This window comes from Corvus kubaryi, unplaced genomic scaffold, assembly GCF_017639235.1.
Source record: "Corvus kubaryi isolate FWS band 111438036 unplaced genomic scaffold, C.kubaryi_AGA036_p1.0 65088, whole genome shotgun sequence".
Taxonomy (NCBI): Eukaryota; Metazoa; Chordata; class Aves; order Passeriformes; family Corvidae; genus Corvus; species Corvus kubaryi.
The window spans coordinates 26775-44183 of NW_024581757.1; the positions used below are offsets into that span (position 1 = coordinate 26775).

General features: G+C 37.2%; 1 protein-coding gene across 16 annotated transcripts in view; it reads right to left on the minus strand.

Annotated features, from left to right (window-relative positions):
* Window positions 1-17409, minus strand: part of LOC121673010 (pleckstrin homology domain-containing family A member 5-like) — a 102175-nt gene that overhangs the window by 11764 nt on the left and 73002 nt on the right. For 6 of the 16 annotated variants that reach the window (XM_042046017.1, XM_042046016.1, XM_042046023.1 and 3 more), the window contains 9 exons: window positions 9824-9886; window positions 9172-9252; window positions 8888-9037; window positions 7418-7519; window positions 6238-6349; window positions 5937-5983; window positions 4320-4437; window positions 1869-1984; window positions 404-613 (listed from right to left, as the gene is read on the minus strand). In XM_042046017.1, coding sequence (XP_041901951.1) covers window positions 404-613; window positions 1869-1984; window positions 4320-4437; window positions 5937-5983; window positions 6238-6349; window positions 7418-7519; window positions 8888-9037; window positions 9172-9252; window positions 9824-9886 — 999 coding nt within the window. Of the gene's footprint in view, window positions 1-403; window positions 614-1868; window positions 1985-4319; window positions 4438-4964; window positions 5154-5936; window positions 5984-6237; window positions 6350-7417; window positions 7520-8887; window positions 9038-9171; window positions 9253-9823; window positions 9887-15587; window positions 15669-17409 lie in introns of all 16 variants that reach the window. The other 10 variants (XM_042046011.1, XM_042046010.1, XM_042046022.1 and 7 more) reach the window with 3 other exon arrangements.

Genomic DNA, 17409 nt, shown 5'->3' on the forward strand with positions numbered 1-17409 from the left:
GAGCACCACTTAGGAGCTCTGATCATAAACACACATTCCTACCTAAAATTGCTACAGATGTTTGAATATATTACATGGCAGAAAGATCAGCATTGACTTCATTTCAACAGAAAATGAGTCATGATTCTTCCTGATCCTGTTTTCAGTCACAAACCTTGCAATTTCATGTTGTTTGCTAAATCTGACTCAAACACCCCACCCTGTTAACAAACATCACAGTGCATAATCAAATGGATGTGGATTTGAACTGTCCGTTTTCCAAAAAGGCAAAGAAGTGGCTTCTGTCATTAGGTGTCAGCATGAAGGTTGTCTTTTTGCATCTGTGACTCTACAGTTGGTCTCAAATAAACTCCTTTGTTTTTTAACTGGACACATCAAAGCTTGTGATCACCGTGGGACCCACCTGTGTCACTTTGAATGGATTATCCCTGACAAAGGACGAGGTCTGGGAAGGAGACTGGTCTGAAACACCAATAATATTGAGTCCTTTCCTCTTCTCTCTCAGACAAGCTTGTTGGTGTCTCTTTATTCTTTCCATCTGTTCCTCTACAGTCATTCGAGGCCGTGAGCCTTCTGCAAGGCACAGCTGCTCCACTGCACTCCTTGGTCTTTCCTTAAGTGGAAGCAAAAATATATGTATGTGTTTCAAAAAAACGAGATGCCAAACTGGTAACTCACCAGAAGAGATCACTGATTTACTGAAGAGCAGAAAAATAAAGACCTCCTATGTATGTGAAAAAAAGTACAAGAACCAATTATCAATGAACACTGAAATTCAAAATAAAAGGAAGGAATAATTTGCTCTTCTGAACAGTAACATTACCATCACCAATGATAAACATTAAGAGAATGGGTAGATGCTCTCTCAAAGCCACCCTCTCAAGCTGAAACAATTTACCAGACATTATACAACTGGCAAACACAAGATATTTGACTGAGACAGAAACATAATTGAAATTTAATGATCCAGGACACTTATACCAGTTGATCTAATAGTAATTCCTGCCTTTTTATTTCAAGAAAAACTACAGCTGGGCATCATTTAACTGCAAGTGCAGGCTGAAACTAAGTGAATTTATTACTACTTAAAAATCTGTAATCCTAAGCATTATACTTTTCCCAAAATAACACCTATTTACCTACTCTGTTCTTGAAATTCACTGGTTTTCAGACAGATTTATACTTTTTTATGACAGAAAAATCGACTTCAGGCTAATCAGCTGCATTCAGGACATTTACAGTAACTGATTTCACTTATGAAAAGTGGTATTCTTTCTCCAGTCAACATCCTGTGAGCTTCTTTCTCCTCTCCCAGTCTTCTTACAACTTCTCCTCTACTATCTGGGCTGTAACTATGGTGAAAGTTTTCCTCTCTTTTGCACAAACTCCATGTAAATGTGTCTTTAACCCAGAGACTACAGAACTGTCTAATCTAACATTTCAGGTTTATTGCCTGCATACTGCTTATTACATCCTTATTTTTTGGCTGTTTTAGCTATTTCCCGAATTGTTTTAGTAATGAAATAAATAAAAGCCTGTGATTGTTATAAAGGGGCTGTTAAATTGCCAAATACAGGTCCTTCAAAGATACTTCATATGCTTTCAACTCAAGCCTGAACTTCAGCAGATCAGTAGATTTATCATTTACCATTTAGTTCTTGCCCAGTTTGAGTGTCTCCATGCAGTTTAACACACACAACACAACTTTATCATTCTGTCTATAGCTGTCTCCATTAATCTGGTATATAATGCTTTTATAACAGTGATTTCTTTTTTTTGTTAAAGAAAATTAAGATAACTTCAACTTTTGAAGTAACTACCAAACTTAAAATGAACACGTCCAATACTCAGAGGTTATTTTGAAGTACCGTTCTTAGATCTATCTTCTTATTCTTCCTCAAAGTGACATAGGATGCTATTGTTGAAGACTCTGGCATTGGGGATTTGGTTCTGGGTGGTACAACTCCCACAGGGAAATGTGAGCCTGCAAAACAGCAAAGCAACACACTAAGTGCTGTGCAAAACACTGCAAAAACTGTTGATTTGTCTTCTAGAAAACACATGTTGTCAGCCTTGGGAATTCCTCTTCAAAAGGCACATTCAGAAAGTGGAGAGGCCAGAGGGACTGAGAATTGATGGGTGAAGATACCGTAGGTCCAGCCAGCTCTCAGATGGCCTCACTTGTGTGTGCACACCCATGCTCATGTTTGTGTGTGACTGAAATCATCCCTGAGCCTGGTCAGCTGGGGAGTGAAAACAGGAGCTGAGGATATTCTGCTATAAAGCAACAGTTTGGGTCTCCTTTAGACAATAAAAAGGATAAAACACAGCAGAATTCCATTTTCTTTTTGTGTGACCTTTATGTACTACACAGGTCATCATATTCCTCTGGTCTCATATTTGACATGGTCCCATTTCTCTTTAAATGCTGATATTTGAAAAGAGAGGGAAATGGCTGGCATGAGAAGTGTTCAGTACTCTAATGTGCACAACCACTAGAAAAAATGTTTAAATTTCCTCTGAAATTTTTAATTTTTAGAACCACCCTCAATAAGAAACCACCATCATTTAAGTATGACTTCTTAAAACAGCAAGAAAGAAAACTCAGAGATGAGCTGCCTTTAAGTTTCTTTCCTTATCAGCTTAAAACCTTAAGACAGAATGGCATAAAACTGTTTACTGTACCAGCATAGAGCTGTAGTGGCATACACACCATAACAGAACTTAAACAATCAGAAATGGTTACATTTTCCTACTGCATGGGGATTGTTACTACGAGTGAATGCCCAGAACAAGAAATGTCTGTTAGAAAATTTCTATGCTCAGATGATAAAACACAGCTATGATAAACAACAGACCAAAGAGAGTTTTAGAATATACAAAGCCCCTCACTGCTTGCTACCACTGCAGCTGTTCTGTCCCACACCCCTAAATATTATTTATCTTAGAGGACACTGTGCTATTGCTGTCCCTGACTGAGGACTGTTTTTCTACAAATGGACGTAATAAAATAATTTCTGTCTTCGAGATAGAAAGCAGACTGGGGTGCTTAAAAAGTGTTGGGTTGCTTTATATAGTCAGTGTAGACTTTCTTATTTTGTCATGATCATTACCTCTTGACATAAATTACTATGAATAATAAGAAACATCACAGGTCAATAAAATGTAGGCATGTTGTCAGAAAGACAAGTTTCTCAATTTAGGTCATTGATGATTAGCAAATCTCATGATAAACCTTCCATTTTTTGCCACCAAATTAACAGAAATTTAATTATGTGCCTTAACATTTTATCTCAGCAAATACCCCAGAGAATCTGAATTGACAAATTGTGTGGTAAGTGCAAGCTTAATTATATCACAGTATCATTCACACAGTTTATACCCAAACTGTATGCTAACCTTAGTTTTAAAAACCTCTATGACCATTCTGATGAAGACAGTATCTTTGTGTAATTATGATTCTTGGTAAAACTCTGCTACTGTTGCACCAGCCTGCTCTGTAAATGGCTTCATCAAAGTACCAAAACAGAAGGGAGTGGTCCTGCTGGCACTGGAAACACCAATCCTTAGGGGTAAAAAATAGCTAAGTTTAGGTACTTTTTCTCCAAGCTCTTAATACGGTTTTTGGGAGGCAGTAAAGCTGAGCATTTTCCTGAAGTCACCTTTAACAAACTATTCTGTGTGTTTTAACAAACAGAATTGAGAAGTACTTCCTGGTAAAAGACTCTACCAAGCAATTAGTAGCTTTTATGGGAGCTAGATGAAGAGAAGAATCTAAAGCATTTAGCAATTGCAAAGACCTTTATTGTCTGTACACTCCAAGGTCATGATCATTATTCCTATTATATCAGAGGACAGAAGGCAATTCAACAATTACAAGATTAAAAAAAAAGAAAAAGACATTGTTTCCCTGCCTTATGAGAGCCTGAAAATTCTGTGGTGCTGCCTTTTTGGACGTTCCAGCGACATAACATCGGGAGCTTGATTCAAAAACTGAGTAATTGTTCAAGGGCAAGAACATAAAATGGGTAATTGTTCAAGGGAATGGTGTGTGGGGAATGTGAGTGATGTGATTAGACATGGTGTCAATAAGGATTTCAGGGTTGTTGGTGAGTGTAATGTTTGATTTTTCTGCGGTGTAATTGACTGAAATTTCTCTCGTCATATAATTAAATCATTATTTTATTGTGGAAGCTGTTCCATCAAACTGAGAAATGGACAGGCTACAAAGGCACGAACCATGAGGCAGCTTCTGTAACACAGCTAAGCTCTGCATTCCTTGTGAAAAAGCTGAAAGGTTGTAGTGCCTGGGGACGAACCTTTAGCAGAAGATTCTGATTCTGAAATTGGTTCTGTTTTTTCTTCACCATTAGACTCATCCACTTCTGCTACTGTAGTTAACTCCGGCTCGCTCTTATAAAGCCTATAATCAGGACCCTGAGGAACATCAAGGTGTGAGGTAAATAAAGAGGCAGTTTGGTACAAGTATTTATGTCTTAAGACCTAAACCCAATTATTTTGTGATAACTCTGCTCTCACTTTAAGACAGAGTTCCATTGTTCGAGTGCTATGGCAGAAGTACTTTTTGGTAGTTATTTTGAGTAACAATGTTTCCAGACAATCAGAAATTACAGGAAAAAATTGCTATAAAAAGGCAGAGTTGTGGATTTTTTAAAATTATCCTCTAGAAACAAGCTAGTAAAAGCTTCAAAAACTGAGTCCAGAGTTTTTTAAAAAACTAGTGAGGAGAAGAATCTAATTTTATGAAATTTAAGTCTTAAGACATTTTATATATGCACAGAAGGTATGACAGGAAAATGTGAAGAGCAAATGATGCAGCTATGAACAAAACCAAATAAAAGTAAAACCATAACACAAAAGTAGCCAGATGAGTAAACAAAAATGGTGACTGTGCAAAGGAGGGAGGATGCTTCAAGAACAACGTGGCAGTTGAAGCCACTTACACAGTAAGATCCATTTCTCTGATATCCTTGAATTTGGTACATCTTCTTTTCTTCTGTCAGATGTACTGGGCCCCTGCTATAACAGAGCAAGGAGCTGCTATCACTGGGCAGAGGGGGGATTATGGGAGGATGCTCTGTAAAGTCATAGGACCGAGGGAGTGGAGGACGAGGTGGGACTACTTCCTCTTCCTAAAGATTGTAGAATAGTCACCTTATTTAGACGTGTGCACCTGGTACAATTATTTATAACTTAAAAAGAAAAATATATTACCATGGCTACAGCAGCTATAGATTTTGCAATTAAAGGGACAATGCCACATTTAACAACAACAACAAAAATTCTAACACCTGCACTTCCTATTGGACATGTACAAACTCTCTAAATCGTCCTTTTAAAAATTAAATCCATTATTTTCTGCAAGATTTTTACATAAATTAAGCTTTTAGAAAGTTCTGTAAGCCAGATGTATATTGCATACACTTTAGATAATCATGACAATGTCCCTTTAAAACTGTAACTTCTAGCCAGATTTTCAGAGGAATTGAACATTTGGGAGCTCCCACAGTTTCAGCTCTTCTTGTGGGTGCTCTGGCTATCTGAGAACCAGGCTCAGTATCTGAATAAACATATAAAGCAATGTATTTCTTCCCATGAAAAGTGTGGTGGGTAGAAAACATATCCGTAAATCAGGGTTTATATTTCTATGGTAAGAGCCTAGGGAGAGGAAAAGGTAAGAAATGGAAAAGAGAAACATACCAGTGAGAATATAGAGACACAGTACAAATGAAAGCGTTAAAATTACTAGTGGAGGTATCAGTCTTTAAAACTAGTTCATAACGCAGTGTTTTTACAGAAACATACTGAATACATCCTTCAGACATCCTTAAAATGTTCAAGATAATGCTTGTTTTTTATCATAGCCACATTACAACTTCCATAATGCTAAAATAGTAAACATGCTAAAACCATACCTCATTTTTATATTTAATAGAAGAAAATGTCCTTGATATCATGATGCCTGTTTGGGGGAAGGGGGAAAGGTGTAGGGAAAAAAAAGAGAAAAATTATTTTCAATAAACAGCTTTAAAAAAAGTACTACAACCTGTTGCTATCAAACAAATACACCAAGCATCAACTTAAAGTAGTATTTGCTTGTTCTTTCCTCAGCCATTGTGCCATTTTTCCAAACATTCAAAAGCACCAGTGGAGCTTGTACTTTAAAAATTTGTATGATCCAATTTCATGTCCTATGAGACAAAACCATTGGCCTACCTGCTTCTGAAGAGCTTCTTTGCTGTTTATGTTTAAGTAAACCCTCCATGACATCCTGAATTCTCCACAGTTCCTTCTGAATCTGAGCACGCTGTATCCCTGCTGACTCAGTCTGTCAGTGAACAAACAGCATATATGGCCAGTACATTAGAATACACTGCAAGTGGGAAAAAAGGGGAAAACCTTTTTCTCTCTTTAGACCACACTGCGTATCCTTTCGCAGTGAAGGAAAATAAAATGCAGTAACGACAGACACTCTCCCATAAAACATTCAAATATAATTTGGAACAAGAAGTGTAAGATTAATTAATTTCATAATGCCTCAGTCAATTTGAGAGCAATCTGCTAGTTCAAACTTCATTTAAAGAACAGAATTTCATCTGCTGTCTGCAAAGAAAATCCAAGCAGACTTTGCACAGGAGACCCACACACAACCAGAGAGAAGGAACCATCAGTTCCAGCCCCAAAACAGGTGCAGATGAACACAGTGTTTGCACGCTGGCATATAAACCTATTTACATTCATGGACATACACACTGTGGACCAATCAATGCAAGGTTTACAGATTTTGGGCTTCCTTGTAATCTGATTAAAACTGCATAGAAAATCAACCCCCAGAGCAAAGAATCTGCAGTGCAAACCACACCCATCTGCCTAACCCAGGTAATCTGCGCACACCTCCATGTCCATGTCTCTGTGTGTGTGTCAAAGAGAGCTCTCCTTAGGAATTCAGCTCCAACACTGTCCACTCCTGCACAGTGAGTACTAAAATACACAGCAGAACCTTTCGCTTGTAAGGCCTGAAGGAACACCTACACATTTGCTGTAATAATTTATTTTGATAGAATGATTTAATTTTAAAACATTCAGTTAAATGGAAGGATTTGTGTGAAGATTTATTATGACTGTCAGTACAACTAAGGCCTGAGAAAGCCACCCTGTTTCAAAGCTGCTCACTGAAACAACAAAAAAAGGAAGCTTCCAGACAAAGGAAAACCAGTGTTATAACTTAAAAAAACAAAAGGAAAAAGTGAAGACTTCTTCAGAACTTACAAGGTAGAAAAAGAAATTGAAAGTTTGTAATTTAGTTCACCATTTGTCCCCCTTTTTTCATCTGTTTAGTTTTAAAACTCATAGAAAGTCAAAGTGAATTGAGTGTACTTTAAGACCTTTGCCGCACCTGAATTTCTCCAAGGCGATCGAGCTGCTCCTGCATATGGTTCCTTGTTACAGTTACATCATACTCCAATTTATCATATTCTCTCCAAGCTCTTTCCAGTTCCTAAGTATACAAAAAATTTAAAGCATTACAGATGCACATTCAATTAAAAAAAACCCCAATTTTTTTCTTTTTCCAGTGGCATGAAACTTCAGGAAGTAACACATAAATAGGTATCAGCAATAAATAAATACTTAATTTAGAGAATGCAATGTTTAAACAGCTTTTTGATTTTCTAATGACACTGAATGAAATTCAAACAAACAGCATTTTGTCTTTTCACCAACAGAAAAGATAGGCAAGGGCAAATTCTTCAGAATACGCCTTTATAGTCAGAAGGCATGTGGATCTTAAGCTGTCTTTCCAGCGAGGCAGAAAAGCCACAAAAATGGATGCAAATTTGTCTCTTTTATCACCCGGAATACACATGTGTGAGTGCACAGCATGTGTGTGCATAGGCAATGCATTATGCAAGGCAATGTAACTCATCCAGCCCTGCCTGCGAGGCTGCCAGGGAGCGCCCCGGGCCCGCGAATGCACCGCTACTTTACATATGTGCAACTGCAAACACCACAAGGAAAAGGTGGGGAAAAAAAATTATTCTTCTTTGAGGTCGGCCCCATCATCTCACTTTTGCAGCCTACATCAAGCAATTTACTCATTTGGAATAAATTAAAAAGTTAATGAGGGAAAGTGTATCTTGAGGATTTCCTTTCCCCTGGTTCCCTTTCCTGTGTCCAACCAATTCCTTCTACAAGATAGTCTAACATTCAGTTAGACAGCCAGTATTTCAGGGCTGACATCATACCAGTTTTACCACAGCTACCCCCTGGAATCTGACACTGAAATACCTTTTTGGATATATCTGTAAGTAGGCAAAAATGATTCTTTGTCATTTCAGTGCAGAAACCATCACAAAGCGGAAAAGGACAGCAAACAGCAATTCCTTCCTTTCCCCCCCTTTTTTTTTTAAGACTTTTAGAAGTGCATAATTTGGAAGATCTTTTAAATATAATGGCCCACTGTTAAGAGAGACTACGGCAGTCCTGCAGCTGGCTTTTGCTTAAAATAAGTCAAATAAAGTTTGTGCTTGACACTATTTTGCCATCACATGAAATAGCTTATTTTCGTTATTTACTTCTTCTGCTATCAATTTTTCATTTCATAAAGATGATAATCACCACACCAATAAAGTCTGTATGCACCCATTCCTGGTCAGAAAAAAAAAAAAAAAATTAGAGAAAGACCACTCAATGAATGCACTGAAAAGATCACTTTCCATCCGCCTTTGACAAAAACACAAGGGAGTAAAAGACAACTGAGTTTTTGTTGGGATGCAGTACAAAAATAAGCAAAACCAATGCAATTAAGAATATGAACATAATAATTTCACACTTCATTAAGTTTTGCTGGAAAGAACGTGGTACTTACTGCAGTGGCTCGGGATACTTCCCGACAAGTGCTGAGCAGTCCGTTCTGCAAGTCATCTCTCTGTAAGACTACATTTTGTATGGCTGCTGGGTTATCTGCATTCATTTCTATCTCCTGACTTGCTGATAGCAAAGCTTGCTCAAGCGTGTACTATTGTAATAAAAAGAATTATTTTTAATGTTCTGCATCATTGGGCTGATTTTCATTTTATTTCAGCTATCAATGTTCTGATAATAAGCATGTAAAATAACATCCAGTTTAGGTAATAAATACAATTGTCCTACTTTCTCCTTGTGTAGCTGTTGAAGCTTCTCCTCCAGTGCTTGCACAACTTTATCCTGTTCACATAAATGGCTAAGCTTAGCCTAGTATAGAACAGAAAATTACCACAATTAGCATTTTGTTATTTACATCTTCAGTAATCAAAATCTAACTTGATCAAATCATTACACAAATCTGTATAAAATGTTATTAAAATAAGAATTCTAAAATTATGAAGGCACCAGTCTTGCATTTTCAAGTTACTTAAGAAACCCTCTTTACTATGAAGTGCTATTATAACTTGAAACAGCATAGCTCAAAACATATAATTTATGATTCTACAGCTAAATCTTTACAACTTAATAATAGGTATTAGATTCTATTTTAATTTACATATTGCTTAGTATTATAAAGATGATTTTATACATTCACAGTCTGTCCCATGGTTTTTCAGGTCACTGTATCAGAGAGTTAAAATTTCAGCCAAAAATATAATATTTCCTGCAAGTCAGAAACTTATTGCAGAGACATGTCCCTCAATTTCATGATGCAATTTCTGTTGGCAATCACCTGTATGAAGTGGGTTTCAAACCCAAAAGCCAGGAGGACAATCATTGCCAAAATCAAGATACAAACACCAACATTTACAGGGAAGAAGGAATACAAATGACTTACATCAATGTCCAGCTCTTCAGTTCTATATTTGTATAGTGTACCCCTACATTCTTCTTGTGTTAACTATAAGGAAGAATAATATTGCCATAAAACAACTTAGTTGGACTGTGAAAATGAAAACTACTGTTCAACTTAAGAGCTTTAATACAGAAATCAGCTTTTGCTTGAAAGGTAAACCTACCACATTGAACAATACATATTTAGCCAATATACATTAATGAAGGTAAATAAATGGAATGTCAAGCAGACTGCCAGTAGAGCTGCATTAAATTAGCAGGCTGTTTCTAATGCAAACTGGAGTTTTAAAGATGTACAACTCAATCACACATGGATTATGTAGGAAGATGAAATTGCCAGAGTACATCTAAATAATGATGCATCATTGTGTCCAAGTTTTGTTATATGAATTCTAAATACAGGGGCTCATTCTACTCTGAATTAACCATTCTAGGCCCACTAAGGTCAGGTATTTCACAAGCAGGATGATCTGATGTGAATCCAAAACCAGAGCAGAATGACCTAAGCTTACAACATATATGTAAATATCTTGTTATAGATACGTCCAGTAAGAGCCACCACTTTTCACATGGATTTTCCATATGGATTTCCTACTTTTCATAGAATTTCCTCCCCTCCAACAGAGCATTACCAGAAATGCCACAAATGGAAGCTCTTCTATTTTATCTTTGGACCTAGGCAAACTTGTCTCCTCGTTCGAGTAAGGATACAAAGTACCTCAAAATACTTTCATACTTTCAAGCTCCTCACATTAAGTTCTTAACTTTTTCAATCTGTTACTGACCAGTAACAAGATTTTAAAGTATTTTACAAGAAAAAAGGCAGCTCCCCATTTTAGAGTGAACTGTCACATGCAGTAACTACTTAATATCCTATACAGCAAGTATGGACATAACACTATCAACCTTCACATTCTATTTAATTAAAAACATTGTGTGTACAGAGTCCTGACAGAGATGCTTTCCTTCCATGTGTCTGTCACAATTAGGCTATTGTGACTTTATAGTACAAGAAGGACTACCAAAACACAAGTCTGTGTTAAGGGACACTTATAAATAAAAGGACTAGGGAAGGGTTAATGAGACAAGCATTCCAAACATAAAATAAATCTTCAACACACTGAAGTGTTTCATTTCACGATATTATGCCCACATATCTCATGCAAATGTACCTGGTGACAATTTAGAAGTATGTATAGTGTATTAAAAACACACAGTAACTTTCTTTGAAATGGACAGTTCATGAAAATGAATGTTGGAATATGAAAAAAGCCACAGCACTTTTGCACCTCATGAATGTCACACAAATTGAGATATCTATTTAAACTCCCACTATTGTAGAGTTGTGTTGTTTTACTGTTGATTTTATCACAATGAGAGAAAAATGAGGAATGGAAATATTTAAATAAAACTCATAAACATGGCCAAATGTCTTTAACTTACAGAGGAAACCTAGTTATATTTCACAACAGAAAGATACTACACAAGAAAGATTACCCCCTATTAGAAAAATACACCTTTCCAAGTCACTGCTCAGCATTTTATGTGGCTTAGCTGGAAAAATATACTGCTTTTTCAAGCCAGCATTTTTTATACTTTTTAAAAAAGAGAAACCTTCATTTTTCTGGCATTTCAACCTTAATTATAGCTGAGTTTAAAACAGTTTGCCAATTCAGCATCCCTAGCCCTGCGTACCTCCTGAGAGGAACACATCTTAAGTATTAAGAAGAGGAAAACAGATTCTCAAAGAACACTGTAGCCATGCTAATTCTTCTTATTAAAATCCTAGCACACTTTTCAAATGCTACCAACTTCTTGCTTTGGTCAGCAGTACCAGCTCCCCACAATAGGCACTGCTGCAGAGCCACCTCATTTTAACATTTCCACTGCAACGCTTTACACAGACTTAGCACAAAACCTCCCCAAATAATGTGAATAACTTAATCCATCTCTGACAAAACAGCAGCTCCACTTCTCACGGCACATCAGTAAATCCGCTCAAGGCAAGAAGTGCGCAATGCTATCGCATCCTGCTGGAATGACAACGGGAACTGCAGCAGACAAAACGCAATTACACATTTCAGGCAAGGTTAACAACCTCATAACCCTGGAAAACGCATTATAAGAGCTCCAATGACCAAGTTATCAAAATGTACTTCATGTCATGTTCCACAAACGCCTTTCTTGCCAAATCGCTCCCACAAAGCCTTTGCCAGGACAGTAATTCCAGAGCAAGAGTGCCATCTACTGAAGCAGTGACAGGAGTTGCTGCTGGCTTCCCTTTCCCTCGACATCTGCCTATTCAAACACACCAAATCCATTCCTCTTAACGTGGGGAAACACACCAAAAGCCCCCCAGTCAGTAGAGAGCAGCACCCTGAGGACCTACGAAAAGGACTTAGCATTTCTGAAAGGCAAACTGCACATGCAGAGTTTGGCCAAATGTGTATCTTGCATGTGAAAAAGTAACATGACCTTAACTGAACCTCCTTCTTAGGTTAGAAATCCTTTGCCATCAACTGTACAGTCCCCACCTCTGTCACACACCAGTACCAGATGATTCCCGGAAAGGGAGAGATCCCCCATGATGGACACCATAAGGTGTTGCTGAGACACAAGTGGTTAAAGCTATTTAAGTAGCTGATACTGAAAACAATTAAGTGACAGCATTATTTCATTACTTTGTAAGCTATTTTCAGATTCCACTAACTGTTTTGAGTCAATAAAAATACAGGAGGACATTTCACACCCCAAAAGCATGCTATGCACCTCTGTAGGATGCTGCACTTAGGAAATTAAACCAGGACAACCTAGGACATTCTGTTGTTGAGCACAAGATTAAAATAAAGACTTCCAAGAGGCCTTTTGCTTTTTAAAATACTTCTTGCTATCAGGAAGCAGGGCAAAGGGCATTTAGCCCCATTAAGCAAGGGTCTCCTTCAATTTTGAATTCTGTGACATAACACACTTCAAATACATATTGAAAAAATAAGATTTTTAGCTCAAACACAATCATCTTGTGTTCATAACAAAACCTGAAACCTCTCAAAATCTAACACGCCTAACAGCTTAAATGTATGAGCTCCTATAATAATAATAAGCCATAAGCAAGACCTCCCTATCCTTATAGGAACAAAACACTTAAGGGCTATTTTTCTGTTATTTGAATTTATTAAGAACAATTATCCATGGCAAGACCTGGATGTTAGCTTGTTGCACTCAGATTTTAAGTTTTCCTCCTCAAGAGAACTCACATATAAGAGGAATTGAGGAAAATTTTGCTTTTTAAAGTCAACCTGTACTGGTTTAGAGAAAAAGATTAGTTAGAGAACAAGATTAACATTCCTCATCCAGTATTAGGAAGAAGCAAAAAACCCCAAACCAAGGTAGAAATGGGTCTAGTCCATAAAAATCCTTTTTCTCTTGTCTGTACATATGGAATAATTTCCCTGGCTTGTACTTGTGAATTTACAGCACAGTCTGCAGAGTAGACTGATGGGAGTCAAAGTGATCTAAATAACTCTGAGGATGTAACAAATCACAAACAGAAGTGTCTTATAAATGACACATTTGAAATAGATGTTTTTGCTATTTTACTAAAGAACCATTAATCATTACAAACAGGAAGCAAGACATCTGAAATTAAATACAAGCTTTTCTTGCTTTCCTTTGCTTAACTCTAAATGAGCTCAGACTTAAAACGGAACTGAATAAACTGAAGCTGAGAAAGATCCTTTTCTTTATCCACAGGAATGGCTGCAGTCATCACAAACTATTTCAGCATCCTGACAACAAAACAACTTTCAGTCACTTGCACAGAGGCTTCTCCCAATTATTCACATCTCTTTAAAACTGCAGCAGGAAAGATGACTGTTAAACCAATTTATTTTATTTGAATAAAACATTATACATTGTTTAGACTTTAAACAAGTTGCTAGAATTTTAAACAGGTCAGTTTTGCATTACAAAAGTTTAGAAGACTATTTAGGCAGTGAAACACTGAGTGTGTTTTTAGCCTATCCTGAAAGTCAGTTAATTCAACATCTCATACAGGAAACTTCATCCATGAAAGCAGAAGATGATGTTACTCTTCAGCTAAGGCAGCTTCTGCATAAGCCTTCCGACATGCCACAAACACTCTGACCTGAAGAGACCTCATCTCTAATGGCAACAGGTTATTCAGTCCTCATGACCTGTTAGAGTCACTGTTCCTCTGACAAGAATGTCAAAAAAGGTGTTTATTCAGTGTCAGATAGGAAGCAGCAGATGTGCCTGCAAGGTGAAGGCAGATACTGCAGCTGACAGCAGAGCTTCATCAGGGCAGCACCTGGGAATTTATTGGTATCCCCAAAGACAGGAGCAGATCAGCCCAGGCACAGCTACACCTCAAATATGTCTATTTAATATTAGAAGCTCGGGTGAGTTTCCCCTGACACATCTAAAGCACCTCTGCTCATTATACACCTATTGATTTCTCTGTCTTACACACTCTATCACACAAAATTGACTTGCTTTAACAAAATCCTAGCAGTCAGGCTCCTTTAAAAAATTACAGCAACCCCCCGAAATTTCATTGAGGGCTTGAGGACACCTTACTTCTCTCATTCCCCCCTTCAGGTTCCATGTTAAAGCTCCTGTTTTGCATTAGGAGCACAAATTGGATGGTCATGAAATCAGTCAATCCCAACCCAGCTTCCTTTGGAAAGCTGAGATTTTTTTGGCAACACTTTTGGATCGGAAGTAAACTTACGATGTGGAGTTGACTTTAAAGAAAATGAAACATGCAATTAAGCTGCAGCATTTTTTAGAAACACAGCAACAATAAACATCTGTTTTACATGGCAGAACATCCCCTTTTCTTCAAACTGTGCAACCTTTATGCATAATTTTGGCTCACAAGGGCATAAACGTAAATTCAAGGGAACTGGCCAGATATTCCCTTGTGAGAACAACACCTTCATTGTAGCTGAGGCAAGAAACTTCTTAAGCATCCCCTGCCTGACAGGGGCTATTCAGTTCGGCCCCAGCATCCGTAAGTCACTGCGGTGCCAACGGAAAGGGATTGGCCATGCTCATAAGTTAATGCAGGTCTCAACTCACAGAGAATATTTCCATTCACATTTCCGATTCTTCTTCCATCTTACCATTGCCAACCAGCACTACTGGTAAGTACTCTGTAAGTGTGCACAGTAAAGTCTGCTGTGACTTTATGAACAGACACTGCCTTCTGGATTTACAGGCCCCAGATCAAAGTAATTTTGATCCTTGCTTTCTTCAAGTGGCTAAAGGCTTGGTAGGTGCAAACAAAAACTTGTAAATCCACTTCCTAGAACAAAACAAAATTGCCAGAAATGACCAGGTAAACACCACTCACATGCTTTTGTAGTGGTCAAAAGAAAGAAGCACCTTTGAACACTAATTGCAGAGAATCATGCTAAGACAAATGTTGGAAGCTTATTGGAAGTTTCATGAATTTACTGGACGCCTGCATAAAGCACCAACTAATTAAATTGTCTAGACAGAAAAAGTTATTCAAAAGTGTACATTTAATACTAAACAACAAAAACGCAGCGAAAGCCATGCTAACGATATTGCAGCATTTTAGGAAGCATGGATGACTTGTGGGTTTCCAAAGCAAATCAGAGAAACACCAATGTTATGAATAAGTCTGAGGAACAACCAAAACTGTCACTAAGGAAAATTTTCGCAGATGATAAAGCAATTTCATTCACTATCCAAGACCTTACTTGCTGGTACAGTTGCGGTCTTAGCGCCGAGTTCTCAATCATAGTGTGAACCATGGTGATTAAAGGTTCATTCTCTTTCATCTATTTCAAATCAGGAGGAGCATACAGCAAACATCAGTTTACAGCATGGCTAGATTTGAAAGACGACACTGTAAAATATAGCCTCTACTTTAATTCTTTCTAATAATGCAGTAGATTACATTTTAACCCATGCTTTTTTATATATTCCATCATTCAGTAATATCAACATCTGAAAAGTTTAATAATATCGAACAAATATATCAAAAATAACGTAAATGCTCAAAAACCAATGTAATATTTATTCACCAACACTCTCCCTTTTAAAAAATAAAACCGCTTAAAATAAGTTTGGCTTTGCATGATATTGAAACAAAAAGGATTACTGGATTTTGCAGCAGGAACACTCAAACCCTTATCAGAAAACCTTTTAAATTACAGATTTAGTAACTCCGTGTACATTAAAAAGATGTAAGCTTTCCCAGCCTGTGAATAGACTTATGTTCATGTATCACAAAATGTCTTTATATACTGCACTGATTTAACTTTGAATCATCGCCTGTTGCATTTATCCACCCCCATGCACAGGTGTGAAACTATTTTGGATCTGGCAGGACATTTTCTATAATGATCAGTATTTATTGTTAAGCATGCAAATGTCACAATCGGGTTTTTTAGTACAAATTGCATACATTTAGGGTTTCAGAAAAGTGTGCAACACAGGAAAAAGTACGGCATTTTGGTTTTAGAAAGGAGACTTCCCTAACAATAGGGGAAAATTATGAGAACAGGTGGTTTTCTTCTCCAAAAGAAACTGAAAATTCACTTAATGCACAATCCTCCTCCTATTTTTGTTGGAAACTTTAGGACCTGTTGGAAACTTTAGCAATACCTGTTTCAGGTATGGTTACGAAGTGTGTGAAGGAGCATTCATGATCTTTCACTTTGCATTTATGTGTATATATATGCACTCTCTATGAATGTGCACAGCAAGGTTTTCTTCCATAGATGGAAATGCAACAGAATGAATTTTTGATGCCTTCTAGTATTTCTTGCCCCAAATTATTTAGGAAAAGCCTAACTTGTACATTTGGAGCAGTATTTTTTCATCTTATGGTATAAAAAAAGTTCTTATTATAGACAGAGGACCTTTTTGTTGTTGTTGTTGTTTTTTATCCACTGCAAAGTCTGATCAGGTGGTAAGTTAATCAGCCAATAAAAGGTACCTTAAGAAGCTTATGATGCTCTGTTTGTTCAAGGCAGAAAAAACCCTAAACAAGCAACCCTAGCATTTACTCCATCATCTCCAGTACACGAACAGAAAACCAGAACTGACACAAGAAGTTGTTCTCCCTCTACATTAAAATTTTCTCCAGAGAGTGGGTGCACTCCAGACAGTGGGGATACCAAGAGAGATCTCAATAGGAAGAGCAACAATAAGGTCCAAAGCCAAGTAATCAAACTACAGCCAACTGATATATTTATCAAAGAAAAATTTCTCTGAGGCTCTAATATTTTATTAGGAGCAATCAGGTTTGTATGCATTTTTATTTTCAGCATTTCAACAGCTTCTTACCCTCTAGCTAATACCGTTCTACAATATCTCAAATTTTTCTTTTCTGACCAACAACAGACAGCACCAGAATTAATTTCTGTTGAACTGTTCAAAGTTTGTTTCAATCCACATTAGAAAACAAGCAAAGTGTATTTGCTCAAAAGACATTTTGAAGTTATGTTTTGTTCTCTAGAAGCTCCAACTTTGATTTACAAGAGTTCTTCCAATATTTTTACTACCACTGATGCT